This window comes from Leptonotus elevatus, chromosome 5, assembly GCF_054856555.1.
Source record: "Leptonotus elevatus isolate MCC_2025b chromosome 5, RoL_Lele_1.0, whole genome shotgun sequence".
In the NCBI taxonomy this organism is placed as follows: Eukaryota; Metazoa; Chordata; class Actinopteri; order Syngnathiformes; family Syngnathidae; genus Leptonotus; species Leptonotus elevatus.
Window position 1 is genome coordinate 23,910,307 of NC_141243.1, and position 22,194 is coordinate 23,932,500.

General features: G+C 36.7%; 1 protein-coding gene across 1 annotated transcript in view; it reads right to left on the reverse strand.

Annotated features, from left to right (window-relative positions):
- The window catches only part of adgrd2 (adhesion G protein-coupled receptor D2), a 73,841-nt gene that overhangs the window by 40,576 nt on the left and 11,071 nt on the right, over positions 1–22,194 (reverse strand). The window contains exons 8-19 of the mRNA XM_086076431.1: positions 18,914–19,025; positions 15,564–15,701; positions 15,083–15,191; positions 14,633–14,738; positions 14,494–14,549; positions 14,188–14,314; positions 13,958–14,061; positions 13,626–13,728; positions 9,954–10,107; positions 6,108–6,241; positions 5,529–5,644; positions 1,779–1,899 (exon numbers count right to left, since the gene is read on the reverse strand). Coding sequence (XP_085932557.1) covers positions 1,779–1,899; positions 5,529–5,644; positions 6,108–6,241; positions 9,954–10,107; positions 13,626–13,728; positions 13,958–14,061; positions 14,188–14,314; positions 14,494–14,549; positions 14,633–14,738; positions 15,083–15,191; positions 15,564–15,701; positions 18,914–19,025 — 1,380 coding nt within the window. The remainder of the gene's footprint in view (positions 1–1,778; positions 1,900–5,528; positions 5,645–6,107; positions 6,242–9,953; positions 10,108–13,625; positions 13,729–13,957; positions 14,062–14,187; positions 14,315–14,493; positions 14,550–14,632; positions 14,739–15,082; positions 15,192–15,563; positions 15,702–18,913; positions 19,026–22,194) is intronic.

Below are 22,194 nucleotides of genomic sequence, written 5' to 3' on the forward strand. Positions count from 1 at the left end.
AAATCTGAGTTTTTCTTAAATCACCAACTTTTGCTCAGTAATGAATGACAATATTATCATTCTTTTTGTTCAAGTCCATTATTTTCAATGTCAGCATTGTAAATTTGGGTATGACGAAACATTTAATAAGGTTATTTTAATATTTTAAACAAAAAATCTGACCATGCCTGCAGGTTGTACTAATAAGTATAAAATAAGTGTAGCAAAAGCTCTAAATGCAGATTTCATCAGTAAGACTGTGAATATAAATGTTGCCTCATAAGTTACTTTTTATTCAAAGATTGGTCTGCATCATGTTATCAGAAATGAAAGCAAAGCACACATGAAAACAACAATCGCTGTGAAATGCAAAACTAACTTCTGCGAGTCACGATGCTTAGATAATATACTCTGAATGGTTGATGCAAACAATGAAGTTCGTTCTTTGCTAGGCTCTCATTACAGCGATCCTGGCGTAAAACACCTATATATATATATATATATATATATATATATATATATATATATATATATATATATTGTGTATATGTATAATACTCCGCCTGTTGCCAGCATTTAGCAGTAGCTCCATTGTTAGTGACTAGCACCGCTAATGCTAATGCTGCTAAAGCTGCTAATGTATCTAGTGCTGCTAATTGTAATGCAGCTAGTGCCAGTAACGGTAATATGGCTAGTGCTGCTAAGCAAGTGTGAGGGACGTTTGATTACTTTTGAGGCATGGCTGTGCGGACTTTAGCACTGACAATATGACACTGCACTGCTCATCAGTTTTTAACAAAGAAGTCTTACTCAAATGATTTAGCCAGTAAACGTGCTACTGTGGTTCTGACCTCACATCGTCTCACACAGCAAAATCTAAAATCCAAAATCTATGTGGAGACTTTCTGCACAGCAAAGTTTAAATTTGGGTGGCCATTATTAACTGAAAATTTGTGTTTGTGTGTTTGTTCATCTGTCATTATAATTTAAAATGTAGTTAGAATTTTGTTCTTTAAGCAAGCAAAAGTGGATTAATATTTTAAAAATATTTATTCCACACTGAGTATCCGATATCCATCCATCCATCCATCCATCCATCCATCCATTTTCTGTACCGCTTGTCCTCACAAGGGTCGCGGGGGTATCCGATATCCAAATAACAAAATATTTGATAGCTGCAGGGCTAAAACTTTTAGCGGAAAGCTCTCAACTGCAGCAGTTATTGCAACAGCATTTGAAAAATGAGCCTGTAACAATAGTGACTCTCCTGATTATGTTTACATTTGTACTTGCACTCAGTAAAAAGAAAATATTTTGATAAATGGAAATTGAATATGAGGCATTGTTTCATATTACAAATTTTTGCAAAAATTTCATCTCTTTCTCGTGGACTCAATCTCGTGAGACATCTTGTCTCTTGGGATTTGTGTCTCGTCCCATCCCTTGTATCTATTGTGGAATTTTGCTTGTATTCGTTTTGTAGCTTGGCTCCTAACCCCCGCAAATAGCAAGGGTTCATGTCTAGATTTATTTCTCACGAAAAAAAGCACACAAAAAAAAGCAAGGGTTCATGTATTGACATTGGGTGATGCCTGTATACCAGCCACGAACCACACAGACGAGAGAACAAGTAAAATTATGACTAATAGACCTTAATACTGTCTCCTGTTAATCACAAAACAAGCATATTGCAAACTACATTTGCAATGTTTGGAAAGGCACAGGCAATCAATTTGCAGATTGAAAAACAAAATAATAAAAAATAAACAAATAAAATGATAAAAAAAAACTTTGCTTACTTGGAAGGCATTGAGAGCACTGAAGATGTAGGCAATTACAACAGACAAGTGGACCAGTACTCCGCACAGCCAGGTTAGGCCCAAAACAGGCAGGAGGATGAGAACAGGTCGAGTCACAGCCCTGCAAACAAGGTAGAATGTGCACTAATAATGAACTAAAAGCAGGTCTAATATACTTAAAACCTTTCACAATTCCTTAGTTCTGATGATGATTTCTGATTTTTAGGCCATTTCTGTAGAAACAGAGACTCCAAATGTGTCTGAGGTATTTGGAACTTTTCCTTGTAAAATACCTCTTTAAACCCTCAAAATCTTCTCTGAACAGTTACCCGTGTTCATGCCCTGAGCATTCTTTTTCGATCAACTTTTCAATAATCGTGGCACTTATACATCCTCTAACCTTTTGAAGGGAGGAGGCAAAAACTGTTTCTTTTGTTCAAACCACAATTGTTGTCATGCTGCTGCACCTGGAGAAGAGATTGAGTTCAGAAAGTGCTGTGTCTGCAAGGACAAAGCCAGAACTCACTTTACTCTCTTTTATGTTCAAAATTTGTTTCCATCTCCAGAATGCGCATAACACTCTAGTGCTGGCACAGACTTTTAGCCTGTTTGTGATGGAATGAAGAGACACAATAATAGTGGGGATGGTGTCGTGGTATGTTTCATGCTAAGATTGAAGGACATTTGGCTGAATGAGAGAACAGAATATAATGTCTGTACACCCATTAGACTTAGCAATATGTCCTGAGTTATATGCAAAAATAACCGGGGTCATGTTTTGGGCTCTGGGTAGGCTTGATAAGTTGTTACAGACCAAACTCCTCCAAGCATGCCTTTAGAGATCTTGCTATCCCAAACTGTTCCCCCCCAAAAACACAGAAAAAAACGTTTTTAATTAATCACACAATTTCCTACAAATAATCGCGATTAATCACCTTTTTCTACTACTGCTTCTTCAAAGCTTGTAACATATTTACTTGCGTAAAATCTTCTAATTAATGTAAAATCATCTAATAGAAAGTATATTTAGAATCAAAGACTGTTCAAAAAGCTTTTTTTTTTTTAAATCCTCGAATAGAATACTTCTACTGTAAAAACAAAACAAAAAAACTGTCAAAACGATCAAAATCAAAAAGCTTTACAGGCCATGTTTTTTCTCATAGCAAATTATTTGAATTTCTCCAAAACTAACTATAGTCCGTGTTTGACCATATTAGTTTGGCGGAAGGTTATCGGCCATAACAGTAGTAAATAAAAGTAAGTTAACTGAGTTTTTTTTTTTTTAGTCTTTTAACGCTTTAAAGAATTTAAATTATTCTCCAGAGTTAACGCCATATATATATATATATATATATATATATATATATATATATATATATATATATATATATATATATATATATATATATATATGTATACATACATATACATACATATACATACGTATACATACATACATATATACACATATATATATATATATATATATATATATATATATATATATATTAGGGGTGTTAGAAAAAATGTATTCTGCAATGTATCGCGATATTAAACCGCGCAATTCTCGAATCGATTCGATATGCGGCTGAATCGATTTTTAAACATAAATTTTGTATGGGAATATTCAACAAAACGTCTTACTTAGGGTTGGGATTCACACATTAAGCATGGAAGAATGTTATATTAATGGAACATTAAGCCTTAATATTTTATTTCAGTGCTGTTCAAACATGAAACAGACTGCAACCTGTTTGTTAAATGCAGTGGCTCACTTATAAGCCTGAATTTTCAGATAAATAAATACATTTTCATACAAATCTTACAGTGTACATGTACAAGTTAACTGATTAGTATTTTCTAAATTTGAGTAAAAAAATATATCGCAATAATCAATTTATAGATTCGTATCGATATCGAATCGTGACCTATGAATCGTGATACGAATTGAATCGCCAGGTACTAGGCTATTCACACCCCTAAAACATATATATATATATATATATATACCCTTCCAGTGTGACGTCATGTTTAAGTGCGCCCCTTGCGGTGGAGGGCAGGGCATAAAAATCAGTGCAAGCTAGAAAATAAGTCAAACAGTTGATATATCAGCGTCCAATACTATGGTGAACTTGTGCGCGGCCTACGGATGCTCTAATCGCTCAAAGAGAGATGAGATAATTATTTTGGCTGCCGGCAGTGATTCTAAACCAGGCGGAAGACAGTGAGGAGTGAAAGACGAGCACGGTGGCTAGCGCGAAACTACGATGCAACTGCTTTGCACCCACAAAAAGTATGAGGATATGCTCAGATCATTTTATATCAGGTAGTTTTTCTCTTTTTCATACACAGTGGGTCATAACATTACCCTTTGATTGGAAATTCCAGGCAGACATGATAATTGTGCCATATTATCTTTAGTGAAACAATCATTCATACTTTCTTATTTTTGCATAGGTATTCAAGTAATTTTTAACAAAATGTTTACGATTTAACACAATTACCACAACACTTTAACTCAGGCTTGATCTCTGCTGAGGAATGTGTTGTAAACGTGCGGTCTGTTTGTTAGCAGCTAGCAAGCTAAGATAGCTTGAAGACTTCGATATACAGCAAGACGAGTATATCCGGACACAAACGATTTAATGAATGACAATTTCACCATGAAAGTAGTGATCGCCGTACTGTTTCAACCAAAATACACACACACACACACATATATATATATATATATATATATATATATATATATATATATATATATATATATATATATATATATATATATATATATTCTTGTGAAAACAGGCTAATTTGTATTATGTCCAAGACACCAATGTCTATAAAATTTGAATAGTCATTATTACACAAATGAGTGCAATTATATGATAAGTAAGCGAATAAATTAATGAATAAATAAATAAATAATTACATAAATAAATACATAAATAATATGCAAGAAGTATGGATTTTTCAGAGATTAGGAATACTACATTTATACATATATTAGATAAATATTTATTTGTGTATATTGTATATTTGCAGTCTATGTACAGTATACAGCAACATAACTCTAGTATTTGAATAGAGTGCATTTGATTATTTTTTATCAATTTGTATTAAATATGGCTATAAAAAATGTTTTAATCTGAATGTTTGCTTTCCAGAAATGCATCACAACAATTATGAAACAAGCAAATATGTACAGTATGTTCCCTTGTTGTTTTTCTTGATATCACGTCAAGGCAAAGACTTATAACAAAATTAATTTTGTGTGTCTGAATCCAGAGGTGTGCACTTCCAATTTAATAATAATAAAAAAGCTTCTTTCTTCATAAACTACTAAAAACACATGAAATACGTGAGTAACATTCAAGTTCTGACAATTACTTGACCTTTCCATTCACTGTTTGCCTCCTAACCTAGAATTGAGATACTGTTTGTGTGTATTTGGTTGGCCCTTATATAAATAATACAGTTAGCGTTAATCGTTATACACCAAGAGTATGTTGTACTGGGACCAGGTGTTAAACTGATAAGGCCAAACAACTCCCACAGAAGACTCCCGAACCACAGCTTTTAATCTCCCCACTGTCTCTATTGACCATAGTTTGCTGAAACAACAAAGAAGCATAATTTTTGTGTGTGTAAGGGTTTGTTGTTCCCTGGAAGAATCACATACACATCGTGCACACAAAACTGGGACAAGAAAAAGAATGTCAGGGATGAATAGCATGGATTGTAGCTTACCAAGTGAGGTCAAAGGTCGGCATTTTTGATGCTGAGCTTGGACTGAGCATCTTGGCACGACGGCGGGCGCTGGAAACAGTCACCATGACAACCCGACACAACACAACTGAATTGACCTGTAAGTGGAGGACAGCATCAGCATTTCAAACAAACTCCACTTGGCCTCCAGCTCACATTAAGAGAATAAGTGTTGCTGCGGCTAGCCTGACTGTTTTTGAAAGACATGAGAAGCCTCTCCTCCTTATAAATACTTCAACACGTGCACAACTTTTTTTGCATGAACACTTTTTTTATATATAGCAATATTCATCTCTAATAGACCAGAAGCTCACTCTAAAAAGATTTTGCGTTAGGGGTAAAAGGCAAAGAATTGTTGTAGTGTTGTTGAGCAGTATACATCACCATGACCACCATCTGTCATCTCTCTTGCATGCAATACAAAGGAAAACTAGCCTATAACATATAGAAAGTATTTCAAAAATAATTTCACATGCTCTTGCATAGAAAAAGAAACACACGCGCACTCACACACACATACAAAGACACATTCATTCTTAGTGATTAAATGGAACCGCATACCGCCAAAACAAATATCACAGGTCCCACAAAAGACCAGATTGTTCCAGTTTTCAGATTGAGCCAGCAGTGACCGTCGGCCTTGTACTCGTTCACCGTCGCTGCCAATGTTACGACAACAATTAGAACAGGTAGTCCTGCAAAACAATTCAATAAAAGCATATTAAGTACGGTTGTGGTGCTAGAATAAAATATGCAACATGTTTGAAGACATATTTACAGAACAGCGACTGCTTCGGCATCTCATGATCCGACTATTTTGTCTGTTCTTCATCGCCAAGCCTATTTTATCTAACACTCACACATCTGCATGGAGAGCTACAGGAAACATCTCAATATTGTTGTGCTTATTCACATTCTGTTCTCAGCTCTTTATGCGATATAACGCATAGTGGGATAATTAGGGACATGAACATGGACAGCTGCAGGATGTTTTAGAAATGCTAAAGACTGGGTTAAGGTTAAACACAATAACTCTTCTCCTTAATTTCAACAAAGCATGATGACTTTTGACATTAAACACACGATAATAATATGACACTCACTCTGTGCAGTTTTTTTTATGGTAAATTGTGCGTGTGTGTAAGCACTACCAAAGCTACAACCACTTATATTTTATTACTCTGGCAAATTGTGATGTACGAGTATGCTAAAGTAGGCTTTAGCATACTCGTACTCGTACTTCGACTTCTGGCGTAGTTCAAAGTCAAGCATGGTCAGGCTTGCCCTTATGCCGTCAATCAAGCTTCTGCACTTATTATACCGTGAGCAATGACTTGTAGTATATTGAGCCACTGGACGCCATACTCCTGGAGCACCCCCTCTGGACTCCCCTTTTAGTGTTCTGTGGAGTCAAATTTTGGGGGTTTCCAAATCCACAGGCCCTTTTTTCTGTTCCCGCATAAATGTTCCCACTGATGGACGAATGTCTATATAAGCATGCACTGAAAAAAGTCATCTTGCGCATTTGTAATGGTCACTTAGCGTTAAATTGTAATGTCAACAAAGAAAACTATATATTAATTAATTTTTCCTTTAAAACACAAGAAATCGGGAGTTGTCTTCTTAACAAGACTTATTTACGTAATCTCAGTGATTCATGTTAAATAGACCCATACTACATACAAAAGATTTGTTGTGCTCTACACAACCGCAAAGTGGGAGGGGCCACGGGTTCTCGCGACAGTTGCATGATCGGATTTGTACGCTTTTTTGTCTCATTATGTCTTTATGTGCACCATCTTATACCTTTGTTTTTTATCATTTCGCCTATCAGTGACTCCTTTAGTCCTGATAATTCAACCGAGGGATTTGCATTTAAAACCGAGAGAAAATGTATTATATTTTTACTTCCGGACTCCCGTGCATCACGACCCGCCATTTTTGCTCTTCCGGGATGCATTTGTTGACTGAAGAGGGAGGGGTGAGCATTTTTTGTTTTCCTCCTTGAGTGCGGCGAAGATTACCCTTGATGGTAAAAGTTATTTAAATGATTTGTTGTGGTGCATTTTGTAAATTTTGTTTGTACTTATGTTAAGTCAACTAACATAAGTAAGTGACTATAAGCAAATGCCTCTAAGACACCTGTAGTACAGTTTTTCAACACGTGAACTTTCGAAGTTACGGTAAGGAAAATGGCGTCTTGGTTGAACACTCGATGGTTAACATTATGACTGGTTTATAGTATTATCAGTCTCTAAGTCGCTGTTTACAGCGAGTGTTTGCTTTTTTTCCACCGCAGCTGTTTTATTGTGAATACAGATGGCAACCTGCAGACAACATACAACAATTGAAAACTCCATTTTAGCTCAAACTTCCTCGTAATGATGGCTGCAAATTACAGACTTTGGAATGACAAAAAACTCTGTATTAATTTAAACGTTTTTTTTGGTGGGGGGTTTTTGACGATGGGGGCCTGTGTTTGTTAGGTTTCAAGGTGAGTTAAGAAATGGGGGCAATTGTAAACTGTATGAATAAGACATGAAAACGATCCTGCAGCCATCAAAGAGGCCCTCAGCACGTTTGTCCTGAACATCTTTGTGCTCAAAACGGGGGACCGTAATCCAGAATAGTCATCGAGTTGAACTGAGGTTCTTTTTGGAATCCCTGATGTGGCAAGTGCTTGTGTCTTTCTGATGGGCCTTAAGCCTGTATCATACTAGGCTTGGGAGTAAGGCTGGGCAATAAATGATATTAATTCCATTAATCATCATTTTAAAAGTCAAACCGTTGAAAATTTGCTAAATCCTGAAATCAAATTTCGTCTTTGTCTGGATTATTAAAAGCTGTCATTCTTATGTTCTGTTACCAAATAGTAATAATGCATTAGATTTATATAGCGCTTTTCTAGACACTCAAAGACGCTTTATAATTTCACAAATGTGAGTGACACTGAAGCAAATGTGTGTGAAGTGCCTTGCCCAAGGACACAACGACACATGACTTGGGGAGAGCGGGGATCGAACAGCCGACCTTCTGGTTACTGAACGACCGTCTCTACACCCAATTTTGTTTACAATAGCTATCAACTACTTAATTATGGCATTTAAGCAGAAACTATGAATATTACGTTTTGTAATAGATTTAGAATCAGGATATTTTATTGTTTGGACATTTTGCACAGGTTTAAAGCAGTTTGAGGATGCTGTTGCAGGGCTCAAAGTTTCATTGCTATGTTGACTATTTAATGTAAATTTGAATTGTATTTAATTCACTGATTCTTGTGTGTGAGTGTGTAAGCGTGTGTTGGGAGGGGTGGGGATTTGTAATAGGTTTTAGGTGAACTAATGAGTACACACACACATACACACGCACATGCACATACTCACGCACATAAAAAAATAAAAATTTTAAACAAAAAAAGAAAGAAAAAAAAGAGCAATGATGATGACATGTCAAATCGATAAAATTACCGAATGAACAATACTGAGCTCTCAAAGAAAAAAAGAGAAAAAAAAGAAAGAAAAAAAGGGAGGGGTGGGGACTGAATTGTCATAATTGTGAGGTACTGTTTGTCAATTATTAGATGTCATCTTGTCTCATGACTTTTCCTACATTTCTGCATGTTTTGCACAAAGTAAAAAAAAAAAAGTTCAATGTACAAAACCTTAATTTTTGTCCTGATTAATAAACATGAAAATCAGTGGTGTTGTACTGTATATTTCTCTTGTTTTTATTTGTAACTATAGTTTCCTTTCTATGAAATCCCATTTAGCCAATTAAATGTAAAAAGAAAGCAGATCCAACTTGAAAATTAGTAGTATAGATAATTTAAAAAAGTAAGTAGCTTCTACTCATAAAAGCATATTTAAAAACTCTATTAAGTAAGTAATCCCAAAGATAACAAGATTGATTAGTGAAACTATGAACTCAAGTAGCATTTATTTGCAAATTTAGATTTTAGTCAATTAAAAACTTGCTTTGTTTTAAGTTTAACAAGGATTGTTTTTAGATTTAACTACTTGATAATTTGATGCAATTAGCTGCCTTACATTTTCTAAGTAGATTTAGCTTAGATTTTTTTTCAGTTGAGTTTGAGTTTTATGTGAGAAATTTTGACTGGTCCTTATCAGACCAAATAATTGGTGAAATATAACCACCTTAAAATTATGTATAAAGCCCATCACCAAATTTTACCAAATAACTTGCAAAACAGATTTTGAAAAAGAGAAAAGGAGTACAAATTAAGAGGATTTTTTTTCTTTCTAAACCAAAGTGTAGAGCAAAACAAAACGAAAATGTATTTCAATCCAGAAGGTCAGTCTGTGGAAAATGTAAAAACATTTTAAACTCCACAATGCACCCTTTACTACACTAATGGACAGTTTAGTTACAAGTAGTTGAACTTACCCCAGCCAATGATATAGTACAATTTCATTCTGCGGTCCTCACTGATGTTGACAGACACAACTTTGCTCCATAACAGTAAACCTTCAACCAGCATCCAGGAAAAAGAGGCCATGAAGAAGAGATGGAGCAGTGCAGTCACCACAAAACAGGCGGCCTGCAGGAATTGAAGTATAAAAATAAGGATGTTGATACAATAGGTGCTTTTACCCTTAATCTAACTTTTTAGTTGTTGATTGTCTGTTCTGTACCATTGCAATCAGATGTTGTGTGCTACATACCTAAAGCAACAGTTTTACACTACAAGTAGACATTTTTCCTAACCCTAACCTCTTAATTGAGGTGGCACGGTATGTTCAATAGGCATTCTCAATAGGCATTCTCAATAGACAGTTGTCATTTCGCTGATGTTCATTGGCAGAGCCAGAAGGGAGGCCGGGGTGGCACGTACCCCTGCTCAAATGAGATTGGACCCCGCAGGCGCCAAATGATTGACAGATCAGGGCAGCGGCGCAATGGCGCCGCACGTCTTGCCAATGCAGCCTGCCATTTTTTTTTTTAACAGACACCTACTAATTGTTATGTCTCTCCTGCACAGTCGGTGGCGCTATGTACCACAATATGCTGTAATCCACCTGAGGAAGAAGAATCTCCCGAGTCCCATCAAGATGACACGTACGCTTTTGGCAATGTCATGTTGGTTTTCGCGTGAGATTTGAGTGACTGTTTAAAATAACTTTTATGTGTCATGGTCTGTGTTTTGTTTTGTTTTATTGGTCATGTTTTCCTAGTGTGTCTCCCTTCGTCAATGTCTCGTCAAGTTTTATCATGTCCTCCTGTGCTTGTTATGCCGGTCCCTGGTGTTACCCAATCAGTTCCCCAGGCCACGTGTGTCTTGTGCAGGTGTCTCTCGTTGTCTCGTTACTGTGTGTATTTAGTTCCTTGCTTTTTTTCAGTCCTTGTCGAGTCATTGTCACTGTCACACCCATGCCATGTCCTGTCATTATAATTTCCTTGCTTAGACGTGTTCCTGTTTGGTTTGTTGCTTTGACTTGTGTTTTTGGATATTGTTGATTTTGTTGTTTTCGCCAAGTACTTTGTTTGCCTTTTTCTTAATGTAATTCCCCTTTTTGACTGCATCCTTGCCTGGCTGCTTTTGCTCCCTGCATTTGGGTCCTCCACCAATCTTGACCCTCCTGACATTATGTTCAGATAGATTGTTTTAGACGGACATCAATAAATTGCCATTGTTTTGCACAAACTAAAAATAAATGCATGAGCTAAATGACGAAGGAGATGTGAAACAGGAAACAGAAGTACGGAGCGGCCTTCCAAATTAAAAGCATATATTTCAAAATAAAAATTTAAACATCACACAAAACTACTTGAAGAATACAGCTTAACACTTACTCACTTAGTATATGTATATGTATGCCCTAATGTTTTTAGCCTAGAAGTGGGGGTTTAATGACAGGATTTAATAACATTATTATTAAATAATAACATTACTTTAGTAACATTATGTGGTTGTAAATAAAAGTGCTAGGATTAACAAATGTATTATTATTTTTTCATAGGGTGTGTGGAAAATGAAACAAGAAATGATGACTTGTTTTTCAAACTAAAATTTCAAAAAACAAATTGCAAATTTCATTCATGTTAAACACTGTTAATTGTTCATAGACTTCGAATATTTTTGTACATTTTGTCCATTGTTAATAAACAGCATGGGCAAAAATCTCCCGTGTCACAATCACATTTTCTGAACCGTTTCTTCCTCTCAAGGGTCGCGGGGCGCTGGAGCCTGCATGTGCTATAATATGTATTTAAATATATTTCAACATTTAGAGACTCCGACTGAAATTAATTGTTTATAAACAAGGTGTTTGGCATAATCTTTGGATACCCATGAGTATCCTTGGCTCCCCCTGGCTCCCCCATTTATAAAAGTCTGGCTCTGCCACTGCTGGTGTTACCTTTTCGAGTCGCTCAACTCACTTGTGTCCAGCAAGTGTTATATCAGGATACAAACAAAGGAGAAGACTGATAATATTACTTGATTTTCTTTAAAAGTATAGACATGTTTCAAGCAATGCTTACAGACAGAAAACGGTCTCACCAGTTTTCATTCCTTCATCTTTGTATTAAACCAGGCTTGCAAAATCCTGGTCCTCGGATCAGGATTCAGTGAGATTTTGATTCAAAATCTCACTGAATTGAATTGTTTCACTTTAAAATGAACCGTTCTTTAATCGTATCACACTCCATGTATCGAAATACGGATCAAATTGTCTTTTAATTAAGAGATAAAACCCTACAGGTTTAACAGGCTAGCTCAATCCTGGACCTCGAGGGCTGTAGTCCTGCAGGTTTTGGATGTTTCCATACTCTAACACACCTGATTGCTATAATCATTTCATCAGCAAGCTCTGCTGAAGCCTGATAATGATCCAGATCTTTAGAATAAGGTGCATTGGAGGACGCGAACATCTAAAACCTGCAGGACGCCGACCTGCGAGGACCAGGATTGAGCTAGCCTGTAGGGTTTTATCTTTTAATTAAAAGACAATTTGATCCGTATTTCAATACATGAAGTGTGATACGATTAAAGAACGGTTAATTTTAAAATGAAACATTTTGATTCAGTGAGATTTTGATTCAATTAAAAATGGGACATTTCAGTTTCTTGTTTCATGTTACAATATGAATGAACTTGTCAGTAATGTGCCAATATATATACAGGGAGTCCTCAAGTTACGTTGTACGCGACCTACGTCGTTTTGACTTTACGGCGGACGTAAATAGTAGCACCTTCTTTTTCATTAATTTCCCATTTTAAAGTTATTTAAAGTTGTGTTGTTGTTACCTCCAGCAACGGACGTCCATTGAGCAGGTTGGCTCGCCATCAGGCTGTGTGTATATATATATATATATAGAGACCTCAGAAAAACAGTCAGTCCCCACCTGCACCTTTCAGAGTAGCCTTTCATTGTGGCCAATCTAAGACACACCTGTGCACTAATCATGGTGTCTAACCAGCATTTTGATATGGCACACCTGTGAGGTAGTATGGATTATCTCGGCAAAGTAGAAGTGCTCACTATCACAGATTTAGACTGGTTTGTGAACAATATTTGCAAAAAAGGTCAAACCTACTTATGTGTGTGTCTGTTGCCATTAATACAACAGACAAATCATGGTTACCTGCAAATAAATAAATTGAATAAATTGAGTTAAGATAATTATTTCAGTATGCGCAATTTTTGTTTTTGTTTACTGGTTTACCGTGTTTTTTTTTTAATGCAAAATAAGTGCCTTGGCTCCACATGTTGGAAACACTGGCTTCTGATCTTAGAATTACGCTTAGATTTCAAATGAATGGACAAGATGTGCTTTAATTGCAGACTTCCACCTTTATTTTGAGGGGGTTTGCGGTACGATCAACATTTTCCTTGCAAGCACTACAATCCGACGTCAACTTGACATAGGCCTCGCAATAGAGAGGATGCTGAAAAATGGCTATATTCCTGAAGACAGGACCACCTCCTCAAAACATGATTTATTTCCTTTGTGCAAGATGACTTCTTTTTCAACAAACTCAAAGTATTCAGTTATTGACAACCTTGTGTTACTCGGAGTGCTGCGTTTTGTGACAGAAGTATTATATATTCTCACCTCATTGGCAGATGCCCAGTCACTGCACATTAACAGCAACTCAGCAGTGCTGAGAGCAACAATCAGGTTCTTATGGACAGTGGTGCGGTCTGATTTAGGAACCCTGTATAAAGGCAAACAAATGAACATGATGAAGAAATATTAATATTATTTTGAGACCTTAAGTACACTATTACATTGTCATCAAAGATATAATCGAACCACCATATTTTAAAATGAAATTCTCTGATGCTCTTCAACATAACTGTCTATTTTTTCTTCCTTATGTGAATCTGAATCTGCTTCCAACCTCTGCGCTTTAAAGGGTGTGCTCTGTGATATTTGTGACTCACCCTACAGCAATGAAAAGGATCAAGGTGAAGAGGAGGCCACACAGAGACACTCCACAGCCAATGAACGTCAGCACCTGCAAAGCTTTTTTGTTTTCTGGGCTCGGCTAAATCACACACAAACGCACGCACGCACACACACACGCACCCCACACACTGTATAGTAAGTACATAATGAAGCTATGAGTAAATAGCAGCAAACACTGATGACAAAAAAGCCGAGTAAAGGTTACCTGGGCTTCATAGACCTGCAGTAGCAATGCAAAATTGGTGGTGTGATTGCAGTAGCACACAGTGTAACCATATTGTTTGGAAACGACCTCACACCCTTTGGTATTCCACCAGCCACCAGCCTCTGGACTAGATAGACACAGACATGTATTTATCTCAAGCAATACAGGAATGGGAAGAATGGAAATATTGTTATATCTTGAACAGTTTGGGGCATTGTCATTGTTTTGATCTTACAGTCAGATAACTTTGGTATTCGAAAGGCATGCAAAATTCCAAATTGTTATTTTGTTCCAAAGTGTTCTCACGTGAGATTAAAATCCCAGAAGGCGCACACTGGATCATATACGGCACCAGCCGGATTCTATTAGATACAAAGAGACAATGGAATAAATGGTATGATTGAAAGAATAATTGTGAAAACTGTAGTCAAGTGTCCTTCACTACCTGCACTTTGTGACGGAGTTGAAAGTGGACAGCTGTACTGACGTGTTGGTTGTCGCCCAGCACTGTGGTGGATATGACAGAGGAGCCCAGGATCGTACCCAAATACCTAAAGCGCAAAAGTTCATTTTACATCTCTCAATACTGACATTGCTTCCATCGACAAATAAATAAATATGATAAGTGCTGGGAAAAAAAATTGGATGGAAAAAACATACTGTATTTACTAATAAATATAATTTATAAATAAAGTATACTCTATATAGTAATTCCATATCTCTGTCATCAAACTATTGCTCACAACGTGTTCTATTGGACCTAATAGTGTGGTTCTAAAAGCAGAGGTTTTGTTTTACATATTAAATGGATATAGGGTGTTGTGCATTGTGGATAAAACTGTTGCAAATTGTTTTAAAAAAAAAAAGAACAGCTCTACATTTTCTTGTCCAATACCTTTGGCTGCCATCCGTGACAGTAGGAACCATACTGATGTTTTCTTCAGGATTGAAAAGAGGCCGCAGAGAACCATACCACGTGTTGACCAGGGTGAGCTTATGGAATCCTGCACATTAGGCACAATAAAAGATTAACAAGATATTCTCATCTTTCACCAGGCTGATAAATGAAGCAATGCAGAGAAAGTGTTAATTTAGGATCACTTATTGTTCAGGATAAATTAATTGTTGCAAACCCCAACTGTGAGCCTCCATTTGCACTTTATTGCATGACCTTGGAAGGGAAAAATGTGAATGCATGCTGCACATTCTCAAGTCTGTTCATCGTCGTTGCATTCAGCCGTATGACTGAATGTGTCTCCTTTGCAAAAAAAAGTGATGTGACTATGTTGTGACACATACTGTAAGTCTAAATATGCAATTGATTTAAGTGAATGTAAGTGAAAGAACAAGATTGGTTCTTGGAGTGTTCAGTCCACCTTTGTTAAGGAGATCCTGGATCTTTTGATGTGGCACTGAAATGCAGTCTGAGATGGATTGTTTCTCAGTCTCAGGCCCACAGAAACTTGTTCCTTTGGATGACGATTCCTGAAGCCTCTGCTGCTGTACGGCTAATTCTGTAAATAACAAGAGAGTAAAGCAGATTAAAGGTGGAACTTTGCTTTAAGAGAACATACTATGGAAACACTTTATTGTACTGAAATAGATTACTCAGGTTGAGTTTTAGTATATGAGCATTGTATCATTTTTCTGAATACTTTTTTACTAGGGATGGGCGAGTATACCCGGCCTTATTTCAAGGTATCGTTACTTGCGACAGTGGCCGATACCAATATTGGTCATCCTTTAGGATTAGGAACTAAAAGGCAAGCATACATATGTCTGACAGATGCCCATTAAGATGCACAACCACACGTTTTGAATGGGGCTTTTTCTGGCCACTGGATTGTTAGTTTAATTGTATTTATTTAATTAATTAATTATTTATCAAAATAATTTTTTTAATCTAAGTCATTTTATTGTGTGCGCTACACAAAATATGCACTGAATTGTGTGAACAAGTAGAAAAACAGACAATAGAAAATTGCCATTCATTTCATGCAACTTTAAGTTAAAAATGCTATATTGGGTTATAGGTCTTTCTTTAAAATTATCCATCATAGTTTTTGAAGAAGTACTAGAGGCATCGGTATTTGGCATCGGTGACTACTCGAGTCAGTCTCAAAAAAGTGGCATCAAACATCCCTACTTTTTACTTTTACTCCCTGCATTTGAAAACAGAGATCTGTATTTTACACAGTACTTTTTTTCAACCTCCCGCAATGATGACACGATGCAAAAACAATGTAAGCTTTGGAATATTATATGTTGGAAATTATAAGGAGAGCAGTGACATAGAGGAACATGAATTAGGCAGCATTAACAACGACGGCAACTTATTCAGTGAAGCAAGGTATTCCCCATTCATGTTCTTATTTAACACAATTGTTTGATGTTGCTAATGCTTCTTGGTGTGTTGAGTCTAAAAAAACACACCCGATTCTGCCATTATAAAAAAAAATCCATCTGAAAAATAAAACACATTTAAGTGAGCTATTTTTTTCAGTTGTCATTAATTGATAATTTAAACAGCATGCTAATCAACAGTACAAGATTTATATAAGGTAATAAAAGAGGGAAACTATTTTAGGTACATAAAATGTTGTACCACGTTAGCAAAACAGGCATTGCATGTAACAGAGTAAAAAAAAAAACATTTTTGCTTTTGTTTTTAAGCACATTTCAAAGGCTGTAATTTTCTACTGAGAATAGTTGCAAGTATTTTAGTACAAGAGTTGAATCGGAACTTCTACTTTCACCAGAGTCTCTGCATTTGAGTCCTTTAAGTTTCACAAAAATACATGGTTCCTAAACACCCCACTATAAAGCTATAACCATGTGATTTATGAAACTATCAATGAAAAAGGTACTGATAATAAGGAATAGAGATGTACAGCATGTTACATAAAGTAAAGCATCTGGCACGTGTGTCCAAACTCTTAATTCTCACTGTATAATAATAATAATAATACGAAGAAGAATAAATATTATTTCATGGAGTATTTGTAATACATACATGAAGATGTTTTACAAATAATAAAATACTGAGATAAAAAAAAAAATTGAAAGACTGGAATAAAAAAACTTTTAAACATTAAAATCTGCTTGGAAAAAGTATATATAGACATATATAATATAATAATGATAATAAATTTAAAAAGTTCCACTTTGTTTGGTTGTTTGTTGCATGCGTTTTGTGCTGTATTTTATTTACACTTCTACTGAAGTGACGGCACTTTGGTGAACTCTGTTTTTAAATCTGCTTTATAAATAACTCCATTTGATTGGATTCTTCTAAGCAGTATGTCCTCTTTTCTTTAATACAATCCACTCAGAACCCCGGAACGGGATTCTCCTGCCTCCCTGCATTTGGGTTCTCCACCCACATCGTGACACTCATATGGGTGGCCTGTTTAGAACCACTGACTCGGTTCACTGTACAGTGAAATTAATTAAAAAATTGTCCTCATTAGATTATTGGTACATTTTATTTTAATATGCTGTGGTGACTATGTTGAAAAATAAATAATAAAGTAAATTATAAGTTAATGAGCTAAAACGAATTAGAGTGTTAGAGTAGCTGTTACAACATGTTATCTAACTTGTTGATTGTAAGAAATCTGTCTTTAAAATAGTTAATGAACCTGCTGTTATGGTTATGTCATATATGTAATTTGAAATTGTGTTAGAAGTTCTATAAATTATTATGAATGTGTATAGTCTAAGCCCTGATCTGTGATTGGCAAAAATGCCAAGTGTACCGGTTTGGCTAATAAGCAGAATTTTCAGCAAAAGATGAGTAGCGCGACTTAAAACCTTTTCACACTGTGATTAGTGCTAAAGTACATCTTTCACTCAAGTCTTTCTGGAACTGCATTCATTAACAATGAAGAGTAATCTCAGTGAACAAAAAATTAATACGTGTCTAGAAAGAAAATATAATACATAGCCACACACAGTGCAGTCTAAAATGAATTAATATGTTACACAATGTTATCGCATATGTCAGACAAAAGGAAGCTTAATCAAAATCTAAGATTAAAAGTAGTACTACATATTACAGTTTATCAACACTTAATGCATATCAGCAATGTTACTTGTTTATTTGCACAATATAGTGCTGAGTTTTAATCATTTCAAAAAAATCAATTCAGTTAATACTTTGTAATTTTCACATAATTTATCTTTCAATTTACTTCATAAGCATTCAGCTATTATCATTCAGCTATGTAACACTCCCACACAATTTCTCCAGAAAGTGCACTTTGTCTAGTTCTATACATAAAACTGTCACTTCATTGTTATTGTATATTAAGCTCTTTTTTTTTTTTTAGCATGGCATCACATTGAGTATAAAATCAAGACGCTCTTGACTAAATATCCAGTCATTTCTTGAGAGGTGGTGATAGGGCATCCCTGGATTTGATGAGAGGTAGAAAGAATGAGCAAGAGCAGCAGGCTTGAGTGAATGGGGGACAGGGCAGATTAATAGAACAAACAGCAAAATTCTGTAGTGATGTTTCTGGCATGGAAAAAACATAATTTTCTTTCAAAACCAAAACTAATGACAGACCATGTTGAAAATATTGTTTAGGCATGTTTTAAAATTTTAAAGTCAAGTTGAATCTCCTGAAAACCAAGTCTCAAAGTCAAGTCAAGTCTTTTGTAAGTTTTAGCCAATAAATAAATGGTGACACCATTAAGTTGTTCTCTGCTGTGTGACACTTACTGATGTTGGGGCTGTGAAATGTCAGGTGATCTCTCTCTGCCATCAACCTGGGGCTCAAGTTGGTCACCATCCGGTCAATACTCTTCACCACATCCATGGGACCATTCACCACCTATAGCACATGCAACACTGGCACGTTACCAACCACCCTCCCCTATACAGATCAGCTACAGAACTATACAAAAGCATGCGGATACACAAAATATTCTGACAACAGACAATTTCATGACATGATTATGGACCACAATATGGAGTTCCTGTCTTCTAAGATAAATATTTTACGACATTGATCATTAGTAGTCAAAGGTAACTGATAGGCCGAACCCCTTATTTATGAATGCACTGAATAAAATATATTTCAATAATTTTAGCCTACTCAGTGTCAATCCAAAATATTTTTAACATTCTTTACAGTTTCCAGAGCCTAAATACAATTTTGGCTGGATAACACTCATAAAGTCCAATGGATAAGTGTCTATAATGCAGGGGTAATCATGGATTTTTCCATTGTCAGCTTTGAAACCTCTCATTCTGAACACAATGTTCAGGAGAGCTGAGCCTTGGATACAAGCAGGGGCAGTGTGGCAAGGAGGCGGTTTGAGCAAGAGCATGGCAACAGTTTGTCAAAGAGATGCTCATCCATTGAATCTGGGCTGAGATGGCCTTGGAGTATTGAGAGGCCAGGGGGAAGGGAGGCGAGCGTTCATACGAACACATTTGCCATGAGTTGCTTCCATATGGATCCACAAGCACATCACTTGCAGAGTGGAACAAGATATTTTAAAAAAGAAAAAAAAGGTGCAATTCAGGCTTATGTGAGCATCAACAATAATAATGATAATAATAATAATTATTATTATTTGTATTAATGAAAGGCAGCCCAGAATAGTGGTTAGCACGTCTGCCTCACAGGTTATCTCAGTATGTAGTTTGCATGTTCTCCCTTTGCGTAGATATTTTTTCTTTAGGTTCTCCTGGCTTCCTACCACTTTCCAAAATCATGCAGGTTTGATAAATTGAAGACATGTCTTTAACTGCCCATAAGTGTGAATATAAACAGTTGTGTGTCTATTTGCCCTGTGAGTGGCCATTCCAGCGTATACCATGCAGTTCAGCTAGATTCCAAGTAGTGGTTACACGAATGAGAACAAGATGTGCAGAAAGTGGATAGATAATAGGCGATAATTATATAACACTTTCTACCACATTGAAAATTGCTTAAACTTAGTTCTGTCTTCATTCCTTCTATTAATTTGTGTAAATGGAAGTTTCTGTGCAGTATTTAATGTATCCTTAGCTTGTAGGTTCCATGGAGAAAAATGCAAAAGATAGATGTGTGAAAATATTTGAGTTAGGAAATGCTTTCATCCAGAAATAAGGAGCTTGATAACGTAATTGATGGTACTGTTCACTTTTCCCTGACAACCTCACAGTACATCAATTTATGGAAGAAAAAACACACACACATTGCCCTCTAGTGGCGAGGGGCGGAAATCTACTCACTCTATTCAATTGCCTAAAGAAGTGACTGTAATGATCATGAATTATTGAAATTTCTCTTTTTAGGATACTGAAAAATATCATACAGCTTTGAGAAAATTGTTGCTGGACTTGGGTGAAAGAGGATCTCATCCTGAACTGGGAATTGCGATTAATATTGCGTTTGTGGAAAAATCCACCCATTTTAATCCATCTCTGGAGGCGGCCTTTTTGCCACTTGCTGTCGACTGAATATGATGTCACAGTTGTTTGGGGCTGAGAAAACATCTAATCACGGCTTAGCTTCAGAACACACGAGAAAAAAAATTCTGGAATTAAGAGTCCTGTTCATGTGCTTTTGTTGTCATAGTAAAAAAAATACTCATAGCAGAGACGCAGGACACACATTTCATTTTAACCTGCTGCATGGGGAAAATTCATTTAGATCTATTAATTCACTACAAGAGGAGGAGGATGCATCAGAATGCAGATGGTAAGTAGGCCTATGTGTTGTAAATATTGAGTTATCGTGTTTAAAATTCAGTAAATTAGCCATCGGGTGAACAGCACGGTCTACCTGCCATAAAAAAAAAAGTTGGGGTAGCAGATAATAATGCCTTTATAAATTGTTCATATTTCTTTCGAAAATACGAGATGAGGGGGCGTTCGCGTGACATATATATGACTAGACATATTTACCATATTTTTTATACCACATGAAGGAAGGATGATTGTTACTTAAGCCCTGAACAACTGAGATGTAATTTTCAGTTGACAGCAAGTGACAAAATGGCCGCCATATGCGATGGCTAAAACCGAGTGGATTTTGCTGCTTAACTCATTTTCCACAAACAAAATATTAACCAGAATGCTGAGTTTAGACTAGTGGTGCTTCATAAACCATATTATTGTAAAGAACATTTTTGACTTGCTTTCCCGTTCCAGTAAAAACAAAACTAAGTTAATTCGATATTTGTTCCGTTCCGTTCCGTTCCGTCTTCAATTCCGCTTATCCGGGGTCGGGTCGCGGGGGCAGCAGCTTTAGCAGGGAAGCCCAGACTTCCCTCTCCCTAGCCACTTCAGCCAGCTCCTCCGATGGGATCCCAAGGCGTTCCCAGGCCAGCCGTGAGACGTAGTCTCTCCAGCGTGTCCTGGGTCGTCCCCGGGGCCTCCTGCCGGTAGGACATGCCCGGAACACCTCCCCAGGGAGGCGCCCAGGAGGCATCCGAACCAGATGCCCCAGCCCCCTCAACTGGTTCCTCTCAACGTGGAGGAGTAGCGGCTCGACGCTGAGTCCCTCCCGAATGACCGAGCTTCTCACCCTATCTCTAAGGGAGAGCCCGGCTACCCTGCGGAGGAAACTCATTTCGGCCGCTTGTATCCGGGATCTCGTTCTTTCGGTCACGACCCACAGCTCGTGACCATAGGTGAGGACAGGAACGTAGATCGACCGGTAAATCGAGAGCTTTGCCTTTCGGCTCAGCTCCTTCTTCACCACAACGGACCGATATTTGTGTATATAGTTATGTGGTAAAGAGCAGTGCAGAAAGAAAAAAAACATGTACAACAGCAATGATATCATGATAATATTATCTACGTACTTGTACCTGCACCAAGCCCACTAAAAAGGCATTTTGTTTATTTATTCTCCAATTGTAAGGTTGTGTAGAGTTTGTTTTCTGCACATGTATGTTTCTGATACCATACAAGCAGCCATGAATGATAACTCAAAATGGTCAAAAGCAGAGCCCAAAGTGCAGCAAGACAAAGACGCGATAAGAAGGTGCAATGCAGTGTATGCT